The sequence below is a fragment of the Carettochelys insculpta genome, chromosome 1 (genome assembly GCF_033958435.1).
Source record: "Carettochelys insculpta isolate YL-2023 chromosome 1, ASM3395843v1, whole genome shotgun sequence".
NCBI lineage: Eukaryota > Metazoa > Chordata > Testudines > Carettochelyidae > Carettochelys > Carettochelys insculpta.
In genome coordinates, this window is record NC_134137.1 from 287,320,377 (window position 1) to 287,343,204 (window position 22,828).

Consider the following 22,828-nt stretch of genomic DNA (forward strand, 5'->3'; position numbering starts at 1 on the left):
AAAGACTAAATGATTTATTTGGGCAAAAGATTTTGTAAGTAAAGAAATGCCCAAATAAATCAACTGGTTAAGGTTTAAGGTTCTGTGACATTATCTGATTAAAATGTAGGCATGCATATGATGGCTGAAAATGCTATTACAGAGCTGCAGCAAAACTTGTGCCCAGTAGGACAAATGGCCAGAAAGGGTTGAAGTCAAATGACCCAGAGTCAATCTGTAGAGCACCAGAGAGGTAGCCGTGTTAGTCTGTATCTTCGAGAACAACAAAAAGTCCTGTGGCACCTTATAGACTAACAGATATTTTGGAGCACTGGAGGTTCATGGTAACCTTGCAGGCGTGCTGTGATGCTTGGGATTTACCACCCCTCGGCAGGGGGCCACTGCTGACAGTCCAGCTCTGCAGCACTCCTGCACCTGCAAGTTTCTTATACCAGCACCAGCTTCCTGGTATGGGTGTGGGGGCAGCCCAGAACCATGCGCTGACACTTTCCCTCCTGCCACTGGGGGAATGCAGCACCAGAAACTACTTGTGGGAGTGGTTTCCCACTGTTCCAATTGTCCATATATGGCCAATGGGAGCAGAGAAAGACAGTACCTGCAAGCGATGGGGACTGCGAAGTCAGGTAAGCATTCACTCCAACTCCCGTCATGGCTAGCCCTTGTACCCCCATCCCTCTTCTGTGCACCCTTTCCCGCACAGCTCTCCCAGCTTGGTCGGCTCCTGTGCCCTGCTCCTGCTCCACTCCTGGACCTCACATCCCCAGCCTGCTCCTTCACCCTCCCTCCGGGACAGACTCTGCACTCACTCTTGCGTCTGCATCTTCCCCACTGGCCAGACATTCCAACCACCCATAGTACACTCACTGCTGCACTTTCCCAGCCATCCAGACCTCTCTTGCACCCTCTCTCCTGGGCAGACACTCCACCCCAGCTCACTCCCGCATCCTCCCACTGTTCCAAGCACCCCACTCTTAGCCTGCTCCCACGCCCTTCCTCCTGGCCAGACCTCCAGTCACTAATAGTCCTACTTACAACAGCTTCACTAATAAATGAATTAAGGTGCAGAGCTTTACTGTTTAGGTGGTGGTTCGTAGCATTAGCTGGTCTTTTGTTAATCCACAGGCGGCCTGGCTCTGAGCAAGCTCCCGGGGCAGGGCTGAGATCCCGCCTCATGTGCTGATGAAAATTGGCTTGTGTGCCACTCTTGGCATCCATGCCAGCGGTTGCTGACAACTTCACTTTATTAACAGTGGTAAGTAGGACAACTGTTGATTTTAAAAAGTATCAGCAGCGCTCGGACTGCACATAGAGATCAAAAGGTCACATTTCAGCTCTGCACCTCAGAAAGGTTACTGAGCCCTGGTCTGTATGAAAGGAGCAAGAATGAAACTAGTGTGTTATGGGCCCCATTCAGCAAAGCACCAAACCACTTGTGGAGCTCTTACTCAATTTAAATACTTAATACACCAACACCAAACCTTCTTGTTTGCTTTACACAGATTTAAGATAAAAAGGCATTTCTTAAGCTGTATGAGCATGGAGTGAAACTACCCAATAAAGTATTGCTGCTGTTCCTCACTGGGCTAGCTCATGAAGCTAGAAAACAGCAAAACTCTGCCTTCTTGCAGCCTAGGACTTGTCTTCAGTGCAAAGTAAACTCCAGCCATAACTCATAACTTTAGTGTCCTCCACACGCAAAAAAGATTATCATGAATGCAAAGGTGGTTTTACAGCCAGCTAGCTAGTCCAAGCAGTCAAAAGTTCATAGGGCTGCTACTACTCACACTGCTAACATGACCTCTCTTTACTGCAGTATCTTCCACATTCCCCCTAGGTACCCAGAAGGAACAGATCAATTCACTGGGGTGGAGCTTAGAAAGCAGCTCAATAGGACAGTTAAGAACCTTGGAGTGGATCCCAGAAGTCTTAGAGTGACCTGAAGTGGAGATGCACATCTCATAGGGCTGAAGGTGACCTCAGGAGGTCATTGAGTCCAGTCCCCTGCCCTCTTGGCAGGACCAAGCACCCCCCCTTTTCCTCTTTATTTAATCTATTTGCCCTAGATCCCTAAACAGGCCCCTGGAGGATTCAACTCACAACCCTAAGCTTAACAGGCCAATGGGCAAACCACTGAACTATGCCTCTCCACTTGCTGCTAACAAGAATGTAAGTGTGGTGCTCTCTCACAAGCTACCTAACGCAGAACTAGTCAAGTGCAGTTACCTCAGTAATGCAGACGTAGATAGACGGACTGAAGACCGCATGCTTTCCCGATGCACTCCTATATTCTGTAATCTATCCATATTTGACACCCTAGCTGAGTGAAAAGCAATGCTCAAAGCTGTTATTTCCACACTCCTTGGCTACGTCTACACGTGCAGCCAACATCGAAATAGCTTATTTCGATGTTGCGACATCGAAATAGTCTATTTCGATGAATAACGTCTACACGTCCTCCAGGGCCGGCAACGTCGATGTTCAACTTCGACGTTGCTCAGCCCAACATCGAAATAGGCGCAGCAAGGGAACGTCTACACGTCAAAGTAGCACACATCGAAATAGGGATGCCACGCACAGCTGCAGACAGGGTCACAGGGCGGACTCAACAGCCAGCCGCTCCCTTAAAGGGCCCCTCCCAGACACAGTTGCACTAAACAACACAAGATACACAGAGCTGACAACTGGTTGCAGACCCTGTGCCTGCAGCATAGATCCCCAGCTGCCGCAGAAGCAGCCAGAAGCCCTGGGCTAAGGGCTGCTGCCCACGGTGACCATAGAGCCCCGCAGGGGCTGGAGAGAGAGCATCTCTCAACCCCCCCAGCTGATGGCCGCCATGGAGGACCCAGCAATTTCAACGTTGAGGGACGCGGATCGTCTACACGGTCCCTACTTCGACGTTGAACGTCGAAGTAGGGTGCTATTCCTATCTCCTCATGAGGTTAGCGACTTCGATGTCTCACCGCCTAACGTCGAAGTTAACTTCGAAATAGCGCCCGACGCGTGTAGACGCGACAGGCGCTATTTCGAAGTTGGTGCCGCTACTTCGAAGTAGCATGCACGTGTAGACGCAGCTCTTATCAACTACCACCACCATGTGGCCAGACTGTTTCAAAACTTACAAGTGCAAATATCAGAGATGTAGCCAAGTTAGTCTGTTTCTTCAAAACCAAAAAGAAGTCCTGTGGCACCTTATAGACTAACATATTTTGGAGCATAAGCTTTTGTGGGCAAAGACCTGCTTCGTCAGATGCTATTTAAAAAAAATAATTAAAAAAAAACTTTGCTCAATATATTCCTGTTCTGTTCATTATTTAGCCTAATTTTCTCTCTTGTGTAAGTTGTATTTATGGCATGTTGGGTGAACTATCTCCTTTAAAAACAGAAGAAACAACTCTAGAACACTCAAAGCTAGTTATACCAAGCTAGGGAACTTGACAGAAGAGAAAATATATTGGAGGCACTTTTTCAAATTTTATACAAAAGGCTTGATCAAGTCACACAATACTGACAATTCTTTACACGCACAGGACAGTGGCAACCAGAGTTTTTGAGGACAGAGAACTAACACCTAGTGTTTGACCTAACGTGACCATCTGTCCCATTTTTGGTGAAAGGTCCCATATTTGGGATGCCAAAAAGATGTTCCTTCTTTTTAGAAAAGGAACTAATTGTCCTGTATTTTCCACCAGCAGCTGAGCAGGCACAGCTGCTGGCCAGAGAGCAGGGAGCCCTCAGGTTAGCCTACTTTCCCCTTCCCCGTGGGCTCAGGAAAGGCTGGGGGGAAGCGCCGTGGCTGCACCATCACTGTCGCTTCCTCAGGGGTCCTGGGACCGCTGGGGACTGCCATGGTTTCGGGGGAGAAGGGGTCGGGTGACTGCCGCCTCCCTCCTGGCTCCCTGCAGTTTGGTGGAGCCGGGAGGAGCCACCCCTCCCACCATATCTCCCTGTCCCGTATTTGGTACAGGGAGATACAGTCGCCCTAGTTTGAACCAACCCTCTTGTCACTATTAATATTTATGAGGTTCCCCTGGACAAACCCTAATTCATGGTTTCCCATACTGGGGGATTTGTCCTCCTGAGGGGGCATGAAAAAATTCTAGGGAGGGTCACAAAGTGACCCAGGCCCCACCCCATCATTTCCCCCCACCTAAAGAAAGAGCCACCCTTTGCTTCCGGCTCTCAGGCCCTGCCATTTTATGTGGGTGACCCGGCGCGGCCACTATACAAAGCAGGCAGACAGAAAAACCCACAGGGAGCTAGAAGACCCATATGGAGCTACCTCCCTCTTCCTCCTGTTAAATGGGTTGCTGGGGGTGCCTGGCTCAGGAGAGGGGGACGGGGATGGGGTAAGATTGGGGGGCTGGTGGTGCCTGGCTTTATGGGAGGTGAGGAGCTTGGCTGGGCAATTCATGGGGCTTGTGGGGCTTGAGTGGCCGGCCAGCTTGCGGTACTCATGGGGCTCATGTGGCTAGCCCTGGCAGCGTGGGACTTGGGTGGCTAGCCCTGGCAGTGCGGGACTTGGGTGGCTGGCCCTGGCAGCACGGGGCTCGAGCAGCTTGGGCTGGAGGATGGGTGGCTGGTCCCAGCAGTGCGGGGCTTGGGTGGCTCGGCCTGGAGGGCGGACAGCTGACCACATCCGTGTGGGGCTTGGGCTGGCAGGTGGGCAGCTGCCCCCAGCAACATGCGACTCGAGCAGCTGGCCCCAGCAGCATGGGGCAGAGGCACCTTGGACTGGTGGGTGGGCGGCTGGCTCTGGCAGTGCAGGGCTTGGGCGGGCAGTGGACAGGCAGGTGGCTGGCTCCAGAGGCTGGTTGGCGGGTGGCTGGCCCCGACAGTGCAGGGCTCAGGTGGGCGGTTCTGGCAGCACAGGTCTCAGGCAGGCAAGCAGCTGGCACTGGCAGCTGGCACAGGGCTCAGGCACCCAGCTCCAGCTGGGGCTGCATCAGGCACACACAAGGGGCCAAGAAAAACTATTTGTGCTTATTTTTAATTTTAAATACCATTTTATATCAAGTCTTTGTGTTAATTTTAAATTACTAATTTAATTTTTTGTTAAAAGGGGGGTTGGATGATGGTAAAGAAGGGGGGCCATAAGGGTTTCTCAAAAATCAACAGGGGGCGTGATGCCAAAAAGTTTGGGAACCACTGTCCTAACTGAACAGAAGTGTGGCTGATTAGCAGTGCAGATTGGGGCTAGGGAGTCTATTGATCCATTAACAAAGAACCTGTGCAAAAGAATATGGGAGTGTTAAGAAAATTTGCTAGAGAAAGATCTCTGAGTAGAGCTGTTATTTCTTCTTCCCTTTCTGGAGGTGAAGTGAGAAAACTGAGCAGCACCCCTGAATTTGCAAGTGATTGCTATCAGATAGTGGGTTTACGGTTCAACAACTATCAACATGTAACAGCCCACGGGGGTAGGGGGGGCAGGTCTCAAACCTGCAATCTCTGAAGCTTAATACAGCTGTTTCTACAGCATGAGCTGAAGGCTAGCTGGCTGGTAGCTTAGGCTGTAGCGCATACTTATTTGTTTCTCTGTGAAGTGGTCTAGGTACCACTACATCAGACTGTTAGGCACATGGGTGTGTGGGTTACAAACACACCCTCTGTAAAATTGTTCAGCACCATGGTGGGAAGGGCTGAGACACTTGTATGTATTGATAGATTAATTAAATCATTGCACATAAATGACAGCAGCTGTTTACAAGAAAGCAAGCCTTGGTGGGTCTGCAGAAGAGACAGGGATGTGCTATACCACCAGATCACAACTCACAAGCTAACTGGGAATGAATTGCCTGGAGTGGTGTAACTGAAGGAACTGCTGAAACGGTCTGGCAGGCTGGGAGTGAGCAGAAACTCTGTCATGGGTGGTAGAGCAGTAAAGAGACTTCTCAGACCTTCCATGAATCCCAAAATGCAGAGAAACAGTTCGTGCCTTACAGGCAGAGCACCAAAAGAGCCTGCAGGAATTTATACGAGAGCAAGTCCATGTACAACTCCTGAAAAGTTTGGGGAGTCTGGCAATGAGGAGCAAAAAGCAAGCACACCGTCCTCTGCTGCCCTGAGCTCTGTGTGTCATTTGTGTGAGGGCTCGGCCTCAACACCACTGGGCTTGTGTTTTCTGCATGAAAGTTAAAAAAAAAAGTTCTTGGTTGGAGAAGGGAGCCAAGGGCCAGGGCGCAGGTAGAGCAGGGCACATGGCACAAGTTTGATCAGGGGTTACCCAGGGCCCACACCAGGGCACAGGGTGGGAGGTGCCCTGAGCCTTGTTTCCTGCTTCAGGATGGCCCTCCTGCTTTTGAAGGGACACTTTAAACCAGTGCTTTGTTGTGCTGGTGCTTGCACACAGTGAATACCGGCACCTTGGCAGCGGGATTGCATTGAGGAGAGGGGAGCGGAGCCAGCTGATAACCAGCTCCTCTCATTTTACAAAAAAAAGAGCCTCCTGGAGGGTCAGTTTGCCCTGCTGCCCCCACCCCTCCATCTGAGAGGGCCCCTAAACCAAGTGGCTATGAGCCTGTGCACCAAATCACAACAGCCATCAGAGTGGGAAACTTGTTCCAGCCCAGCAGAACAACAACGTGGCAAAGCAATAGGTTGACTGGTGAGTGCAAGGCAAACTTGCTCTTCCACCTAGGGCTTCCCAACTGGTGGTTTTAAAAATTCCCCCATCCCTACATCCTTGTGTGGGGTGTATGTATGTTTTTGTAAGAGGAGAGGCCCTCAGTTTCAGACTTTGTCTCAGGCCTTCAAAATCCTTTGTGTGGCTCTGGTGGGAGTCAGGGTCTGCAGGAGAAAGACTGGCTAACCCACAAAACCCCCATTAGGACTATGGCTAGTCCCTGGGAAGTCCTTTGCACAAGACCCTGTATTTAATCTCTTGTAGGGAATGACATATTAGTAATTCCTCATAACATACCTTTCATTACAACTTACGCCATTGCAGTAATTTTCTACGTCCAGTCTAAATTTTCTTTTATACTGTACACTTCTGTGACATGGTATCACAGTTCTCATTAGTCTCTGAATTGACTGCATGGATGAATGCCTACTTTATGATCCCTGAGGGCCTCCTTTGCTGTTCTGGTTATGCATTCGATCTGAGATCAGGAAAACATAGAAAAATCATAAGTAACATATTTCTGTTCTTATGGTGCCATTTTTAGAGTGTCTTCTGAATTCAGTGTCCTAAGAGAAGAAGAGGCCTGATGCATTTTCTGTGTCTAAATTACCATGTACAGTAAACTCTTTCATATCCAGCATGCTATCATCCAGAACTCTCACATTACTGGCTTTTTAACCATGAGTAAATTTTAGTTATGATAAGGACAGTATAGTGAAAGTAAATACTAATAAATATAGCAAATACTGTATAAGTGTACAGCATATGATACTACTTTTGCAGGTGAAGTACTCAGCATACATTTCTGTGGGTTGCTTAATATCTAATCTTGTTTTTCTTTAGTGCTATGCATTGCTAGGTATACCTCTCTATTATCCAGAATATTTGAATATCCAGCAACCTCCCAGTCCTGGGGCTGCCAGATAGGAAAGAGTTTACTGAACGTCCATTCACCAAGCCAACAGTTATACAAAGCCTCCCTCATGTAATGATTCAGCAGTGAGAAACAGGATCTTTTGGAAGTCTCAAAATAAACATGTTATAGTAATAAGAGGAACTTACGTTTCCCCTCCATGATAATTCATATGGCAAGTGTTGGGTTAGATGAATAGTACAGGAGTAAAAATTAATACCCAAATGAAAACCATGTTCAGCATCTTTCTGTCTCTATAATTTCATCACTTAGTCTTTTCCATTTCATTAACCTGAAACAAGGATTGCTGCACAATATTACGTCATTTCTATTGTATATCAGTGTACTTCTCCCATGGCGGGGGGAGGTCTAGGTGGATTTCTTTCACTCTTAATTTCTTTGTTTATATCATTACTACCCCTTCTTCACTACTGTCTTAGTTAGATCCCTGACTGTTGCCTGTAACAACAGATTGAGGATCTCTTTCATGATGCTGCCCTCTCATTAACAAGGCAAGAAAGCCCGCAGAATCCATTATTTAGCAAGATCTCCAAAGTGTACAAAGCACACAGCATAAAATGAAGGCTACTGGTTTGAGAAAGTGATTTCTCGGTTTTCTACTTCTGTTTTCTAGTCCCTAAATATTAACTCTTCAATAACATTAACATTTCAATGGCATTGTTTAAAACACCTCAACTTTAAGGGAATAATCCTGAAGAAAATCAGCATTTAAGGTAAGTTACTTTTAACTCACTTTAATAGCATGCAGAGCTAGGAGATGGTAGTGGCCATGAATAAATATTTATTTGCGGGATTGAGGGGCAAGCTTTACCTGATTTTATTTATTTTGATAGCAATGCATGTTATTATTTATATTATACTACACACAAAAAAACAAGCTGCCCTGTAGCATCTTAAAGACTAACAATTTTATGTATTAGGTCGTGAGCTTTTGTGGGAAAGCTCCTACTTCCTCAGGTTTTACCCACTTCAGCAGGTCTTACCCACGAAAGCTCACAACGTAACAAATAAAATTGTTAGACTTAAAGGTGCTACACAACTGCTGGTTTTTTAAAATTTTGTTTGTTTGTTTTTTGAAGCTACAGGCTAAGATGGCTGCCCCTCTGAGACTTCAAATTTGAGCTGCTGGGAAGTGTTGGATTTACAGCCCCTGGGACCTGCTGTCTTTCATACACATCACAGGAGCAGTCAAGGGCGAATAAATAACGCCGAAACAAAAGAAAGTGGCAGGCTGCAGTTTTGTTGTGGAAACTGCAACTTTCCGCTCTCACTGCAACTTTTTTGCAATGCTACTTTCCAGAGCTCTTTTTCTGCTGGAACACCACAGAACGGCGTTCCGGCACCTTTTCTCCCTGGGCGGGCCGGGCACCATGCATGGCAGAGCCATGCTGCACCAGGAGCCACTCCAGGAGGTTTGCGCATGGCCACGCCACACCAGAAGCCACTCTGGGCAGCTTGTATATGGCTGAGCTGTACCACACGGGGAGCCGCTCTGGGCAGGAGAGCAGAGGAGCCCCTGTCTGCTCCTGTGTGAAGTAGGTGGCGGGCAGTTTGAGGGCTGCGTGGTGGGGGTGTTATGCCTGGTGGTGGGTTGGGGCTGTGGGCGGTTGTGAGGGTTAAGCCTGGCAACAGGTTGGGGCCCTGCAGGGTGAGGGGGTTAAGCCTGGTCACAGATTGGGGCCCCAGGGGGAGGTTAAGCCTGGCTGAGGGGTGGGAAGGTTGAGGTTTGTGTTCCAGCACCATTTTTCCAAGAAAGAAAACACTGCCACTTTCTCTAATTTGACCCAGGCACCTCTCTGCCATGCACAGGGCATCTGGGCCAAATCTGAGTGAGTGGCATTCTGACTTGGCGCATGTGGTGGAGGCAGACCAGGAGAATGGGACCCAGGACTCATGCAGGCTGGGGATGGGTTCCCCAAGGGCTTGCCATTTGTAGCAGAAGCTAAGTGGAAAGGTGGCCCAGACTTGGCCCTCCCACGTCCCAGCCACCTCACCAGTCATACACACACAACCCAGCTGGGCAGGCAAAGCCCCATCTGTGGCTTGGTGCTAGGCCACCTGGCTACCCAGAAGCAAAATGAGCAGAGTCCCCAGAGCTCACCAGTTATCGGGGAGAAGAATCAATGCAGCCCAGCATGGTGCTTCAGACAGTCTGTCCCAAGCACAGCCTGCTTCCAGCAAGCCAGCCCCACCCAGGGTGGGGAGCGGGAGCAGCAGTGGTAAACTTGTCCTTCTCTGGTGGTTGGGACCTGAGCTGGGGCTCCTGCCAGAGCTGGAAAGAGGAAACAGGCTGCAGAAGAGAGAGCCAGACACTGACTTTGGAGGAGGGGAGGTCTAGGGGAGGATCCCCTCCCTCGAGCGGTAAAGAACCCTGCTGCTAAATCAACACCTAATCAATTACAAAACGAGAGTTTAGATCCCCTTTTCTGACATCCGCCCTCACACACTCCCCACACTACCTTTTGTGGTAGCTGAGCTAACCATTCCAAAACCACAACTTTAACAAACTGTGGCTGCAACTTTTGAACAACAATGACAAAAAATCACAACTTTCTTTCAGCCTTAACACTCCCTCTTATACAGCTCTCTTCTTCAGCAGCTGCAGGTAGGCCGTATGTGGGCAGCGCTGCAACTCAGTTCTTTACAAAGGAGGCTTGGTGTAGGGAAAGGCCATGCATCTGGTTTTAAAATAGACCTGGGATCCCCAATCCACAGTCTATGGGTTGTACAGGACCCACAAGAGACTATCATAAGGCCTAATTTAAAATGATATGCTAGCAGCCAATTCATTAGTTTTTTTTCTTGCCACATTTCCTTCCTTCCTTAAGTGCCCTGCCAAGTGGCGAAGGCGATCATGGCCCTCCACCCCTGTCCATTCTGAGTGCCTTCTAGCATTTTTACAGTGATTCCACACCGTAACCAGGAGGTAATACTGCCCTATAATTTCTCTCACTGCCTATCTCTACCCCGTTTACCATCTATTTTCTCCGTCGTTACTAGGTGTTCAAGTCCTAATTTCTTCATTACATGTCCTATAAATTTTGCTTGTCTTGTCCTTGTTCTCACTAGCAATGATCTCCTGCACTGTGCTTCAATCAAAACGGACTCATTTGTCCTCTTAGCTGTCCATGGAATACACAACATCCTCCTTAAAAACCACATTTCTGTGGCTTCAATGGACTTCTCAACTTGCTTGCTGATTGTCCGTGCTTCAGACCCATATAATAATACTGGCTCAATATAACATTGCAAAGCTCTTTTCCTAACTTCTAATGATAACGACTTGTTAGTGAGGATACTCCTCATTCTCTGGAATGCAGACTTCGCTTGTGCAATTCTGCATTTAACTTCCATTGTACACCTCTCATCTGATGTGATATAACACCCCAAGTATTTAAATTTAGTCACCTGATGTATGACTATCCCATTTGCTCTTATGTGGCACTTTGGCATAACTTGGCTTTTAGTTATTACCATTGATTCCATTTGTGCAAGGTTTAACTTAAGTCCCTTCAGCTCACTTTCTCTATTAATTACATTCACTAATTCTTGAAGATCTCTCTCATTTTCTGCAATTAAAACTGTACCATCAGCATATTGAAGATTATTTAAATTGTACCCACCAATATTTAATCCAGGAAGACCCTCTATTTTTCACATAAGCCTTTCACTATACAAATTAAAAAGATCTGGCGAAAAAACACAACCCTGTCTAACCCCCCTTTTTATTTTCCTATAGTCACTTGGTACGCCACCCATTCTTACATGTGCTGGTTGATCCCAGTAAATATTCCCAATTATTCTTAAATCCCTTCCATCTATGTCCAGTTCCTCTAAGATTTTTATCATTTCATCGTGCTTTACCCTATCGAATGCTTTCTCAAAGTCTATAAAGCATAAATATATGTCCTTTTGTACTTCTAATGCTCTTTCTATTGATGACCATAAGATGCAAATAGTATTGGTAGTACCTTTATCTTCTACAAAGCCACACTGTTCTTCAGAGAGAACTGATTTTATCCTATTTCGTGCACTATTCCTGAGGATTTTCAAGAGTAGTTTGGTAATGTGGCTCATGAGACTTATTGTTGCTCACATTCAGAAGCCCCTGGTTTCTTAGGTAAAGCAACGAAAACTGACTTTGATAAGTCCACTGGGATACGACCTGTATTGTATCTTTCATTTAAAAGTTTCGTAACTATGTCAATAACAAAGTCTTCTAATGCCTCAATCATTTCACTTGTAATGCTATCTAGTCCAGGTGCCTTGCCGCTTTTCATGCTTTTTAAAGCTTTCCTTACTTCCTCCTGAAGTATCTGTGGACCATCTGCAATCTTACCCAAGATGAACTTTTCAGGCCTTACATCATCGTATAGTTCTCCTATGTATTCTGACCATTTATCTAGAATATCCAATTTCTCTGTTAATATCTTGCTATCTTTTGATTTCAAGCAGCCAGATGATGAGCATGATCTTTCTCCTCTTACCTCCTGGAAGCACTTATGCATCTCTTTTGCACTGCTTCTGTGCTGCTGTTCTATTATCTTACACTGCTCATTTAGCCAATTCTCCTTTGCAATATTACATTTTAACACTATTTCCTCATTCAATTTTTCATATTCGTTTTCCTCTTGTTTAGTTTCCTTTTGTCCATTAACTGCAAAATTTCCTCCGTCATCCATTTCTTCTTTGCGTTTCTTTTCTTTATTGGTATGCTCTCTACTGCAGCAGCCTTAACTGATCACTTAGTTCTCCTAAGGCACTAAATCTATTCTTAATAGCTATACTGAATTGCTCCTGAACTTCTCTATTTGTTTGCAGTAACTTTAGATTCAGTTTTATGTTTCCTTCTGCTCTTCTGATTCTCTTTAACTTTGCTCTCAGTTTCCCTACCACCGGTACATGATCACTATAGCAATCAGCTCCCGGCATCGCTTTAGCTGATATGAGAGCATTTCTGAATCTTTTATCAAAATAAAATCAATTTGGTTCTTGACATTATCTCCTGGACTCCTCCACGTCCATAATTTTCTTGGATGTTGCTTGAACCATGTATTCCCTATGATCAAATTATGAATTCTCACCCATCCTACTAGTCTTTCACCTCTCTCATTTCTGCAACCTAGACCATGAGGCCCTGCAATATCCTCTGTTCTTTTGCATCCAACCTTGGCGTTGAAATCTCCTTGAACAACTATTATTTCACATGACTCACAATAATTCTTTGCTTGCTCTATTTCTGCAGATAGCTCAGAAGAAGACATAGAAAGGTTCTATACAGAAATAGAGCAAGCAAAGAATTATTGTAAGTCACGTTAAAAGGCTTCCTTTCCAGTTTTGCTAGCAGGACTCTGTCAGATATTGTCCAATAACCTTTCAAGCTATTCACTTCTCCAGGACTTAAAATGACTCGTACACCTCTTTCATGTTTTTCTCCACCTGAATAAACTACTTTGTACCCAACTGATGTCACTATTCCAGCTCCCTTCCACCTCATCTCGCAAAGCCCCATCACCCCATCTTCATTCTTTTCATCTCTTGCTTGATGTTTTCAAGTTTTCCATTCACCAATAATGTTCTCACATTCCACGTAGCTATGTATAGGATGTTCATTTGAGCTTTTTGATTCTCTCAAGTATGTAAACAGAGAATGCAGTACATAGAAATAAGCTGTCTACATATGAAACACTTGGAACTTAAGGTTTAAAGTGACCTGTATTGATTTATATTTTATTACAATATGTAGAATCTGCTTGGTCTTCCCAAGGCTGAGCTTAGGTTTTTGTGACTCTTCTGTGTAATAAGGTTGGGCACAACTGAACTAGACAATCCTGCTTGTTAAAGTTTGTCCCCTTCAGTAGAAGGACAAAATTGGATGGGTCTTGTCTATTATGAGGGAGATGACATTATTGTCTGTCACGCCACCACAATGAGCCATTTATGCTAGGGTACGTTAGGAGTGGCAGAGGAATACACTCTTGAAAACTGCATCTCCCATGTGGCAATACATTGCACACATACCTCCTTACATTCCTTTTGGACACCACTGAGCTAAGCAGCATTTGACAGCCTCCTGGCTGACTGTCCAACAGCTCAGCTGACAGGGAACACTCTCCCTGGGCAATGTGGAGAGGGGACAACCCTGAGCTCCCAGGAGTGGGGCCAAGGACGCAGGGCAAACGGTAGCAGATCCTCAGCACTGCCCCCAAGTGCAGCACACCCACTTCTCCTACAGCCCTTAGGGCTGCTCAGAAGGCAAAGCCTGGCCCTCCAGCAGAGATTTAAAGAGCCTGGGGGCTCCAGCTGCTGCCACTGCTATTGCAACAGTAGACAGAGCCTGGGCTGCTTTAACCACAGGGCCCAGGGACAACTGCCTCCTTTGCCTCCACATCCCAGTCAGAGGGCCTATCAAGGCATACACTTTCTGAGCTGCAACTCACGCAAGTTTATGCCATAATACCAGTGTGAAGTCTTTAAGGTGCCACTAAGCTCGTTGTTCTTCCTCTGACTACATTGGAAAGGGTTTGGTTGACTGCGCTGGGCTCTATTTCAGTGCCAGTTCTGCCAATGCTCAGCAAGCTGCTGGGAGGGCGATGAGCCCTCTGGGGCTGGCCGGGACACGCTCCCCGTGCAAGGTAAGAGCTCACTGCTTGCAGCCCCGCTGTTCCCCAAGGGCGCTGCTAGCCGCCCCAACGCGCCCCCGCCATGGAGCGACCCAGGCAGCCCGGCTGCCTCCCAACCACCTCCACCAGCCACAGGTGCGGGGCTTTTGGCGAAGGGGGCGGAGACACAGGGGGGAGGGGCAGGGGCTCGCTGTCGAACGGGAGCTATTCGCCCCGCCCACGTGCGCTTCGCCGCGTGCCTTCGTGGGGGGCGAGAATAGGCACGTTTCTCGCGAGATTTGAGAATAACTCGGTTGCTGGGGAAACAAGGTGGCTCTGTGTCTGGGCCTGTGGTGGGGCTCAGGTAGAGCATAGAGAGTGAGGGACTCGCGGAAACTGAGCGAGCACCGGGGGGCGGGAGGCAGCAGGCAGCGTGTGGGGGATATGATGTGGGGAGGGGTAAGTAGAGGCGGGCTATAGGGTCGTGGCAGGGGGTGGTATGAGTTGGATTTGGTGGGGGGGCAGTGAGGACAAGGTATGGGGGAGACACTAAATGGAGGTAGAGTGAGGGTAGGGCAGAGTGTGCGTGAGGTGTGAGGGAGGAGTGTCTGGCAGGGTGTGTGGTGGGAGTGCGGGGGCGGCGGCTGGATGTAAATGGGGGGTGGTGCAGTGAGTGTAGAATGGGGACAGGCCTGGACAGGAAGGGGTGGGAATAGGATTTTCAGGAGACAGGTCCTGGGTCCCTCAGAAGGGAATAAATGTATCAGATGGGACAAACCAGCTCGCATACCGCAACGGTATTTGAGGTGGAAAGGCTCAGAGGCACAAATTGTCTGCTTCCCCTCTGTGAATGTCCCCCTCCCTGTTTAACTGCTGATTTGTATAGGGAGAGTCTGAAAAACGCACTTTCCTGAATGCATCTGGTGATCTCTGGGGCCTCAACTATTAATTTGCAAAATTTCACTTTTGAAAGTTGGTGCTTTTAGCAAAAAGGAGAAAAAAATATAAACTATGAATCCTCTTCCTGAGCAGATTGTTCCTGGGCTTTCACTTCTGCTGGTACCTTTACCAAACAATGGTCAAGTGAAATGGAGAATATCGTTGTTTCATGCTGCAACCACTAAAATAACAAGAATTATGCCAGTTTAAACTTGCTGCTTTGCAAAATCTGATTTTTCTCTTTTTCCCCCAGAGAAAGAGAATCAGATTAAACAGAGGCCTTGCTTGGCAGTAGCCAAGCTGAGCTCTGTAAAATAGGGAGGCAGAAATGGCTGTGTTGCAGTTTACCGTTTGCTCCAGTTCCAGAAAGGAATCATGGAGTGTTTGAATCCCTGCCATAAATCAGAGCAGCCTAAGGCTGCTTTGTTGCATGGCCTTCCTCACCTCCACAACCTTGTTGGGACAGGAGAATAGTTAGAGGATGGTGTTCCCTGGCATATCTCCCTTTTACAACCATACCCCTTCCCTTTACTGAGGAGTCTGTGAGAAAAGTGTCATAGAGAATACCCTGGTATGGAAATCTGCTGAGTCTGTATTCCATTTCCATCCTCTACCATATCCCATTTCTATCACAGGAGGATGTGTGGGGCACTGGCAACATTTGAAATAGTTAGGGAAGAGGTTAATGTAAATACCATCACAAAAATGTTCCAGGGGGTCAAGTTATCTGCTTTCTTTTGCAACAGATTTCCTTGTATGGCTCCCTCTTCTGTCTTTTTAATCTCTTCTTGATTGCAGGGATAGCGTTTGACTACCTCTTTTGGTGGTATAATGCTAATTGCTTGTCACTGCAAATATTTTCATAGAAGGCAAAGATTTCAGTAAGATTCTCACCCTTGCTTGCCCTTTTATTTATGTAGAAATCAGTTCAGAAAGTACACTGCAAAAACAGTCATTTTCAAATTGTAATGTATTTCACAGGCTACAGAGCAATTTAATGTTCACATTTCTGAAGATTATGTCAGAAGATTCAGACAAGGAAAAGCAGCTGATAAATCGTATTATAAGTGAGGAATACAATTCGGTATGTCCTCTATTGGTCTCCAGCCTTTTGTATGTATATTTTTGATATATCCATCAATATAATAACACAATTTGCTTTCTGTGCAGACTTTGAGATCTGATTCCAGTTCCCCACTTCAGAGAGGCTCTGTGAACTCTCTCCTCTCTCTACTGAACCTGCCAACAAAAGTGCTAAATGTGAAATAGGGGTTTTTGTGGTATAGACACTTGGCCAAACTCATTTTGCATAGACCTCTGAACAGCCACTAATAACAATGACTTTCAGTTACTTCTGCTATAACTAACTTCAGACTGGCCAACAAAGTGAGAAAATTAGAGTCCTATACCAGTCCTCTGAGCCTTTTAGTCTCCAATCGTTTATCTGGCCAATTAGAGTTGGCATTGCTGCTGTTCAGATGTCCCACAAAATATTTCAGTCATGCTGAGGCCCACCAACAGGTTGGGGTTGGCAGGCGACTGGCTCAGAGTTCAGGCAATTCAAAAGGGCCCAAAGTTTCTGCCCACCATTGCTGCTATTGCAGAGACAGCAGCAGACAAACCCCCATGACCTTTCAGAGTCCCAGGCAGTACTGAGAGCTCGCTGGGGGAGGCATCTTGTGCTCTGAGCTGTGCTGAGGCTTCCTGGGGGAAGCTAGTCCAAGCCGCTCCACTTCCAGGGGTGTGGAACTGTCTGCCACACCTTGCCCAGGGACCCAGTGAGTCTCTTGGCCCCCACTGCTCATGCACAGTCAGCAAGGTAATTGGCCAGTGGGAAGCTGATCAGTTATGCAGAGAGTAGTTAGTTCTTCTTATTGACAATGTTTGTTGAAGCTCATTCCCTTTGTGGCATGTCCTCCTCTTCTCCACCACTGAAATATTTGCATTGTGATATAGTGTCTTCATAATAATAATGACCAAGCGAATAAACTCACTGTTGAAAACCACTTATCCTTCTAGGACATGTGCCAGAACAGATGCTGTTTCTACTTCTTTTTGGCTGAATAGAAATAAGACGAACCTATCCTGTTGTCTTATTTTTAGGATGAAGATCCCTTTAACCCATTTGTGGCAGAAGATCTTGAGCAGTGTGCATTTTTCACAGGTTAGAACCCTTCCATTTATTCCCATATACTTTCAGTGCAAGTAGGGTAAGCAGGGATTGACAAAAGAGCCAAGTGTAGTATGAGCAAATTCTCATGTTTGTTTCCACAGGCAGTTCAGCTAATGCACCTCAGTCATAATTCGCTGCATTCCTTTTATTAGAAACTGTGGATTTTACAAATTGTGTGGTGGCTTCAGAATGTGAATGTTTATCCACTAGGAATGAAAATGAGAGAGCTAAACTAATTTCTTCGCTATGTGCCCTAGACCAAGGGTATGGAACCTTTTCAGGTCAGGGGCCACTGACCTGTAGACAAATCAGCCAGGAGCCGCAGAAGCAAGAAGCAAAAAACCCCTGAAACCTTACTGATGTGGTCTCAACTGTATGGAAACAGGGCTATGGGATCTGAGTGGGAGGTGGGGTGCAAGAGCAGGCTGGGTTTATGGGTCTAGGTGAGAGGAAAGATGTAGGAGGGTTTGGGGTGTGGTCTGTGAAGGGGAGGGGTGGGGAAGGGTCAGGGAAAGCAGGATGTGGGTAGAGGTTCTGGGCAGGAGAGGGTGGAGGGTTTGGGGTGTGGGGCCTGGGAGGGAGAGGTCAGGATGAGGATGATGGGTCTGGGAGGAGAAGGGGGAAGAGGCTGGGAGTGGGGGTCTGGATGGGAGGGGGCACAGGAATTGTCTGGGGCCATGGAACCTGGGTGATGGGAGTGCATGCTAGACACACATGGGTTTACACTCTCTCCCCCCTGCTCCCCAGCACCACTCTCCTCTACCCCGACTTACTTGACTTAAACCCTTGTACTCCAAGTGGAGCATAGGTCATCTACAAGTCTCTTCCACTTCACTGTGGCTCAGGACAAAATGTCTAGCTGACTCCAGGAGTATCCCAGTTGTTGTCCTTCAAGCTCAGTAGGTCTTCTCCATGTTGTCCAAGGTCTTCCTCTTTTGTGTTTTCCTTGCTGGTTCTGTTTGAGAGCTAGACGGACTATGTTGGATGATGGTCTTCAGAGACTGCCATCCCCACTTTCTTTTCTTGATATGAACGTCAAGTGGTTCTTGTCCTGCTGTGGTCCAAAGCTCCTCATTTGTGACAAAGTCTTGCCATTTGATGTGAGGGATGTACCTCAGGCATCTGTTTATGAATGTCTGTAGCTTGTGATCTGAAGACTTCTTAGTGTGTCAGGTCTCGCATCGCATCCAGAATTCTGACCAATGAGAGCAACAGTAGCAAGCCTCTGGGCAGGCTGCCTAGCCTGCTGCTCCTCCCTCTCCCCTTCCCCTGGCTGAGGGAACAACAGCATTCTGCAGTGGAGCCCAGATCCACTTCCTGGCCTCCCATGCCCATCCCACAGCAGAGCCCACAGTCTGGACCTGGACCGCATCTTCCCTGATCCAGCCCATGAGGCTTCAGGCTCCACACCCTCCACCCCACTGTGGGCTGGAGACCATGGAGTGGAGCCCTGAGCCTTGGGGTCCGGATCCAGACAAGCCATGGCCTGGATCCAGATGACAGTCTGAGGATTCCCCACCCCTGCTCTAGATCTAATCTATAGATATAATCTAGATTTGAACTCATATCCCAAGAGATTAAAAAGTAAGGCATGGTCCCAGTCTCTGTTGTGATAAGACAAAGCAGATCTGGAGAAAGTAGTCAGCAGAAACAAACTGAACATTTTAAAAAGGCAGAATTCCCTGCATAGGTGCAACAACTCCGCCTCGGCCACAGTTTCTACTATAAATTCCTGTGAAACTGTTTCCCAAATTGCCATTTCTCCTTTCAGAGCGGGCCCAGAAATTGAAGAGATGGTAGAACCAGCATGAGGACGTAGTGGCCTTGTTTTCTGGGTTTAGGGCATCGTGGAGGTGTTCCCACCCCTCCTGTGTCTAGGTGTGACAGTTTCATTCACTGCTTTTTTTTTTTCCTTGTCCAAGACCTGTACCTGCATGAGAGAGACCAGCCAGAACTCTTCATCCAGCCCCCTTCCTGCCTCCCCCCGCAGTCCTCATTGCCTAGAACCCTGGACTGCCATCTCAGGCCACCTTCTCCACCTTTTCTGAGACCTCTCCATAAAAGATGGCAACCTGGCAAGGAGTACATGTGCCATGCAGTGATATTAAAGTGAGGAACCCAAAAGAGAAGCAAGAGCTTCTCAGAATGTGACTTCTGTTACTTGTAGGTAGTCTTACCTGGGTCCCTCTCCTTCAGAAAATTCTGCTTGTTCCTCTATTTTCTCTTCATTCAACACCCCAACAATGATAACCCTAAGAGATTTGCTCAAGATTACATGAAACAAATCCTTTCTAACTCTATTATAAGCTGCTCATACGTATTTACAAAGACTCAAATGAAATGTCCTGACTTGAAGTATTTTCCTGTTTTTTACTTATAGCAGAGTGCTTGATGTATTTTGTGATACATAAAATCCATAGTCCATTTAACTCAGCTTTTTAAATTCAGGGTGATTTATAACCTGTAGTGATGATCTTTTTTTTCAGTGAGATGACACTAATTTCATGAAACTGTTGTGGGGTAGTGGATTATCCATTGGTTTCAGACAGAATGACTTTGCATGCTGTTACTCAAAGGACAGAAGATACAAGTATATATTTTTTTTGTTTTCCCGTAGATTCCATTTGTGATCAGCTTTTCCCATGGACAAAACAGATTGTCTTAGCATATAACTCTGGGAGATGGGTACCCCAGCTCCGTGAGCCTCGCAATCTTTATGGCATATCCCCTACAGGTCACATGTGCTTAATACGTTGGCCACATCAATGTGAGGTCATCAGGGACAGAATTGAGCACATTGGTAAGTCCTAAATATTGGTCATTCGTAATACTAATGCTTAACTCTTATAAAATCCTTTTTTCACATTTTCACAAATGAATCTTTGCCAAAGCCATTGGGATACTATTAAGAGTTTTGTTTGCCAGTCCCTGTGGTTTAGTGATACAATTCACTGTGCTTTGGGAGCAGTTAGTGATTAGGTGCTTTTCTGGGGTGAGACTGAACTGTCAATGGCCCTGATTCTGTTCCAATTAAAATTTGATCAGACTCCTGCTGATTTGAGTAGTGAAGGATTGGGTTGCCATTACCCACTTAGTAGAGGCATACTTGTTTTCAAAATTGAGAAGATAAATAAAATTATATTTTTGGAAACAGACATACAGAGAAATAAGTAATTTCCTCCCTACCCTTTGCCCTCCCCCAGTTGTTGGTCAGTTTTCATTTCATTTTTTTTATTTACTATCGCTCTGGCTTTGTCTATGCTACAAAAATAACTTTGAAGTTGCTTACTTGGAAGTACAGCTTTGAAATAAGCAACTTTGAAGTTGAACATGTACACACACCGTACTTTGAAGTTAAACGTCAAAGCAGGGCACTACTCCATTCCTGGGAATGGGGTAAGGACTTTGAAGTTGGGCTCCCTACTTTGAGGTTAACTTCGAAATAAGGGAAAATGTGTGTAGACTCTCTGTTAGCTACTTCAAAGTAATGCCTCCTAGTGTATATGCACCCTCTGTTATATATTTGCTGCACCAGTTCATTTTCAGCACTATTTCCAGATCTGAATAAGTGGGTCCCACTAAAGATCATCAACTAATAAGTTATTTTGATAGTCTTTAAAGCGCTACGTGGCTGCTCTTTTGTTTTCTGAGATAACCTAGTGTTGTTGTAGCTGAGTTGATCCCAGGCCATTAGTAGTATCTTGAGTGAAGTAATACTTTTCATTGCACCAACTTCTGTTGGTGCAAGAGGCAAACTTTTGAGCTTACAGAAAGATGAAACATAGCTCTGTGTATGCGTGAAAGTGTGTCTGTCTTCCCAACAGAAGTTGGTCCAATAAACAATAATACCTCCCTCACCTTGTGCATAGGAAATGACATACTTTCTGTGGAAGAGTGACAAATAGCTGAATTATAGAAAGGTAATTATTGTATTGCTGGTCACGTGGATTTGATTTGAATATAATCACCATCTGTCTTGATACCTAAATGCACCCTTAAGTAAGTCTGTTCAAGGAGAACAAACAATACTCTAGAAAATGAAAGGAGTGGGGTGCCACTGGGATATCAAGAGAATGGAGTAAATCCTAAATATTGTACAGCAGGCTTACAAGAAAACCTGTGTGGTCTAATATCTAAAACAAACTTCGTTCTTGCTTCTAGACTTGGTCCTTTGGATCAGAGTTAAAAGAAACCTGCAAAAGACATTTTACAAAAATTAGATTTATGCCTAATTTTACTTCTTTATGGCGTTTAAAATTCTGCATATTTGTGTGAGTGTGAGAAAAAGCAAATCTGGTCATGATTTTATTGACCTCTATCATGTTTTCACTCAGTCATCTCTTTTCTAAGCTGAATAACTCTAGTTTTTTAACCTTTCCTCTTACAGAAATTGTTCTGTACCCCTAATAGTTTTTATTGCCCATCTCTGTTTTTTTCCTATTCTGATGTAGTTTTGTGAGATAGGGCAATCAAAACTGTATACTCTATTCAGTGTGTGGGTACCATATATTTATATGCAGATATTATAATATTTTCTATCTTATCATCTATCCCTTTCCTAATGGTTTCTAACATTCAGTTGGAGTTTTGACTAGTGCTGTACATTCCCTAACAAATTATTTTCATCTGTGAGTCTGATTATTCTGTTCTTTATTATTGTTTCAAACAATTTGTCTGGTACTGAAGTGGAATTTATAGGCCTGTGATTGCCAGGTTTACCTGTGGACCTTTTTAAAAAAATTGCATTATATTACCAATCATCTAGTACAGAGCCTGATTTAAGCAATAGGTTACATAACATGGTTAATAGTACTGCAGTTTCACAGTTGAATACCTTTACAACTCTTAGGCTGTGTCTACACTATGAGATAAATTTGAATTTATTAATATCAGTTTTATAATTCTGGAATTTATAAGTTTGAATTTGACCATCCTTAGTTCTCACGTGCTCCTCAAAAAGTCGAATCATTGCTGCCACACTCAAATTGGTAAACGTTGACTGTTGAGGTGGTGCATTGTGGGAACCTATCCCACAGTTCCCTCATCCCCATAGCATTCTGGGCATGCTTGTTGGTCTTTGACATCATCTTCCCACATTGCATTTTCTCATTCCCCTCCTGTGCTAAGCAAATGTCCATTTTTCCCATTAAAAGGAAGGAAGAGTGGGGCATCTACACAGACAGCCAAAAAGTTTACACAAATGTCTTTCTTCTGTAGCTGAATTCTCCACTGGCCATCCTGTGATTGCATCCAATCCCTGAAAATATGCTGATCCCTAAAAATAATACAGGGACCCTGACTGTATTCTCAAAGTTAGAATAAAGGGGATAGAAAAGTCTAGGAAAAAAGATTTTCAACTTCCAGATGTAGCGAAGTCTGTTTATTGTATCTGAGTCAATCTTGTGCACACTGATAGGAAGAATGATTCATTATGGTTTGATGCAGCACTTTTTTAAACACAGAATGAATGTGCAGTCTCCCATTCCGTAATAGAAGTTGTAACAACAGCTGGCTTTTTGGACCTTGCTTTGACAACGAAGCCCTTCATGTGAAAGTGCTGC

At 45.7% G+C, this 22,828-nt stretch overlaps 1 protein-coding gene across 1 annotated transcript in view; it reads left to right on the top strand.

The window, feature by feature from the left end:
* Positions 1–16,112: 16,112 nt before the first annotated feature.
* Positions 16,113–22,828, top strand: part of AGBL3 (AGBL carboxypeptidase 3) — a 46,432-nt gene continuing 39,716 nt past the window's right edge. Inside the window, exons 1-3 of the mRNA XM_074983966.1 lie at positions 16,113–16,178; positions 17,198–17,258; positions 19,885–20,067. Coding sequence (XP_074840067.1) covers positions 16,113–16,178; positions 17,198–17,258; positions 19,885–20,067 — 310 coding nt within the window. The remainder of the gene's footprint in view (positions 16,179–17,197; positions 17,259–19,884; positions 20,068–22,828) is intronic.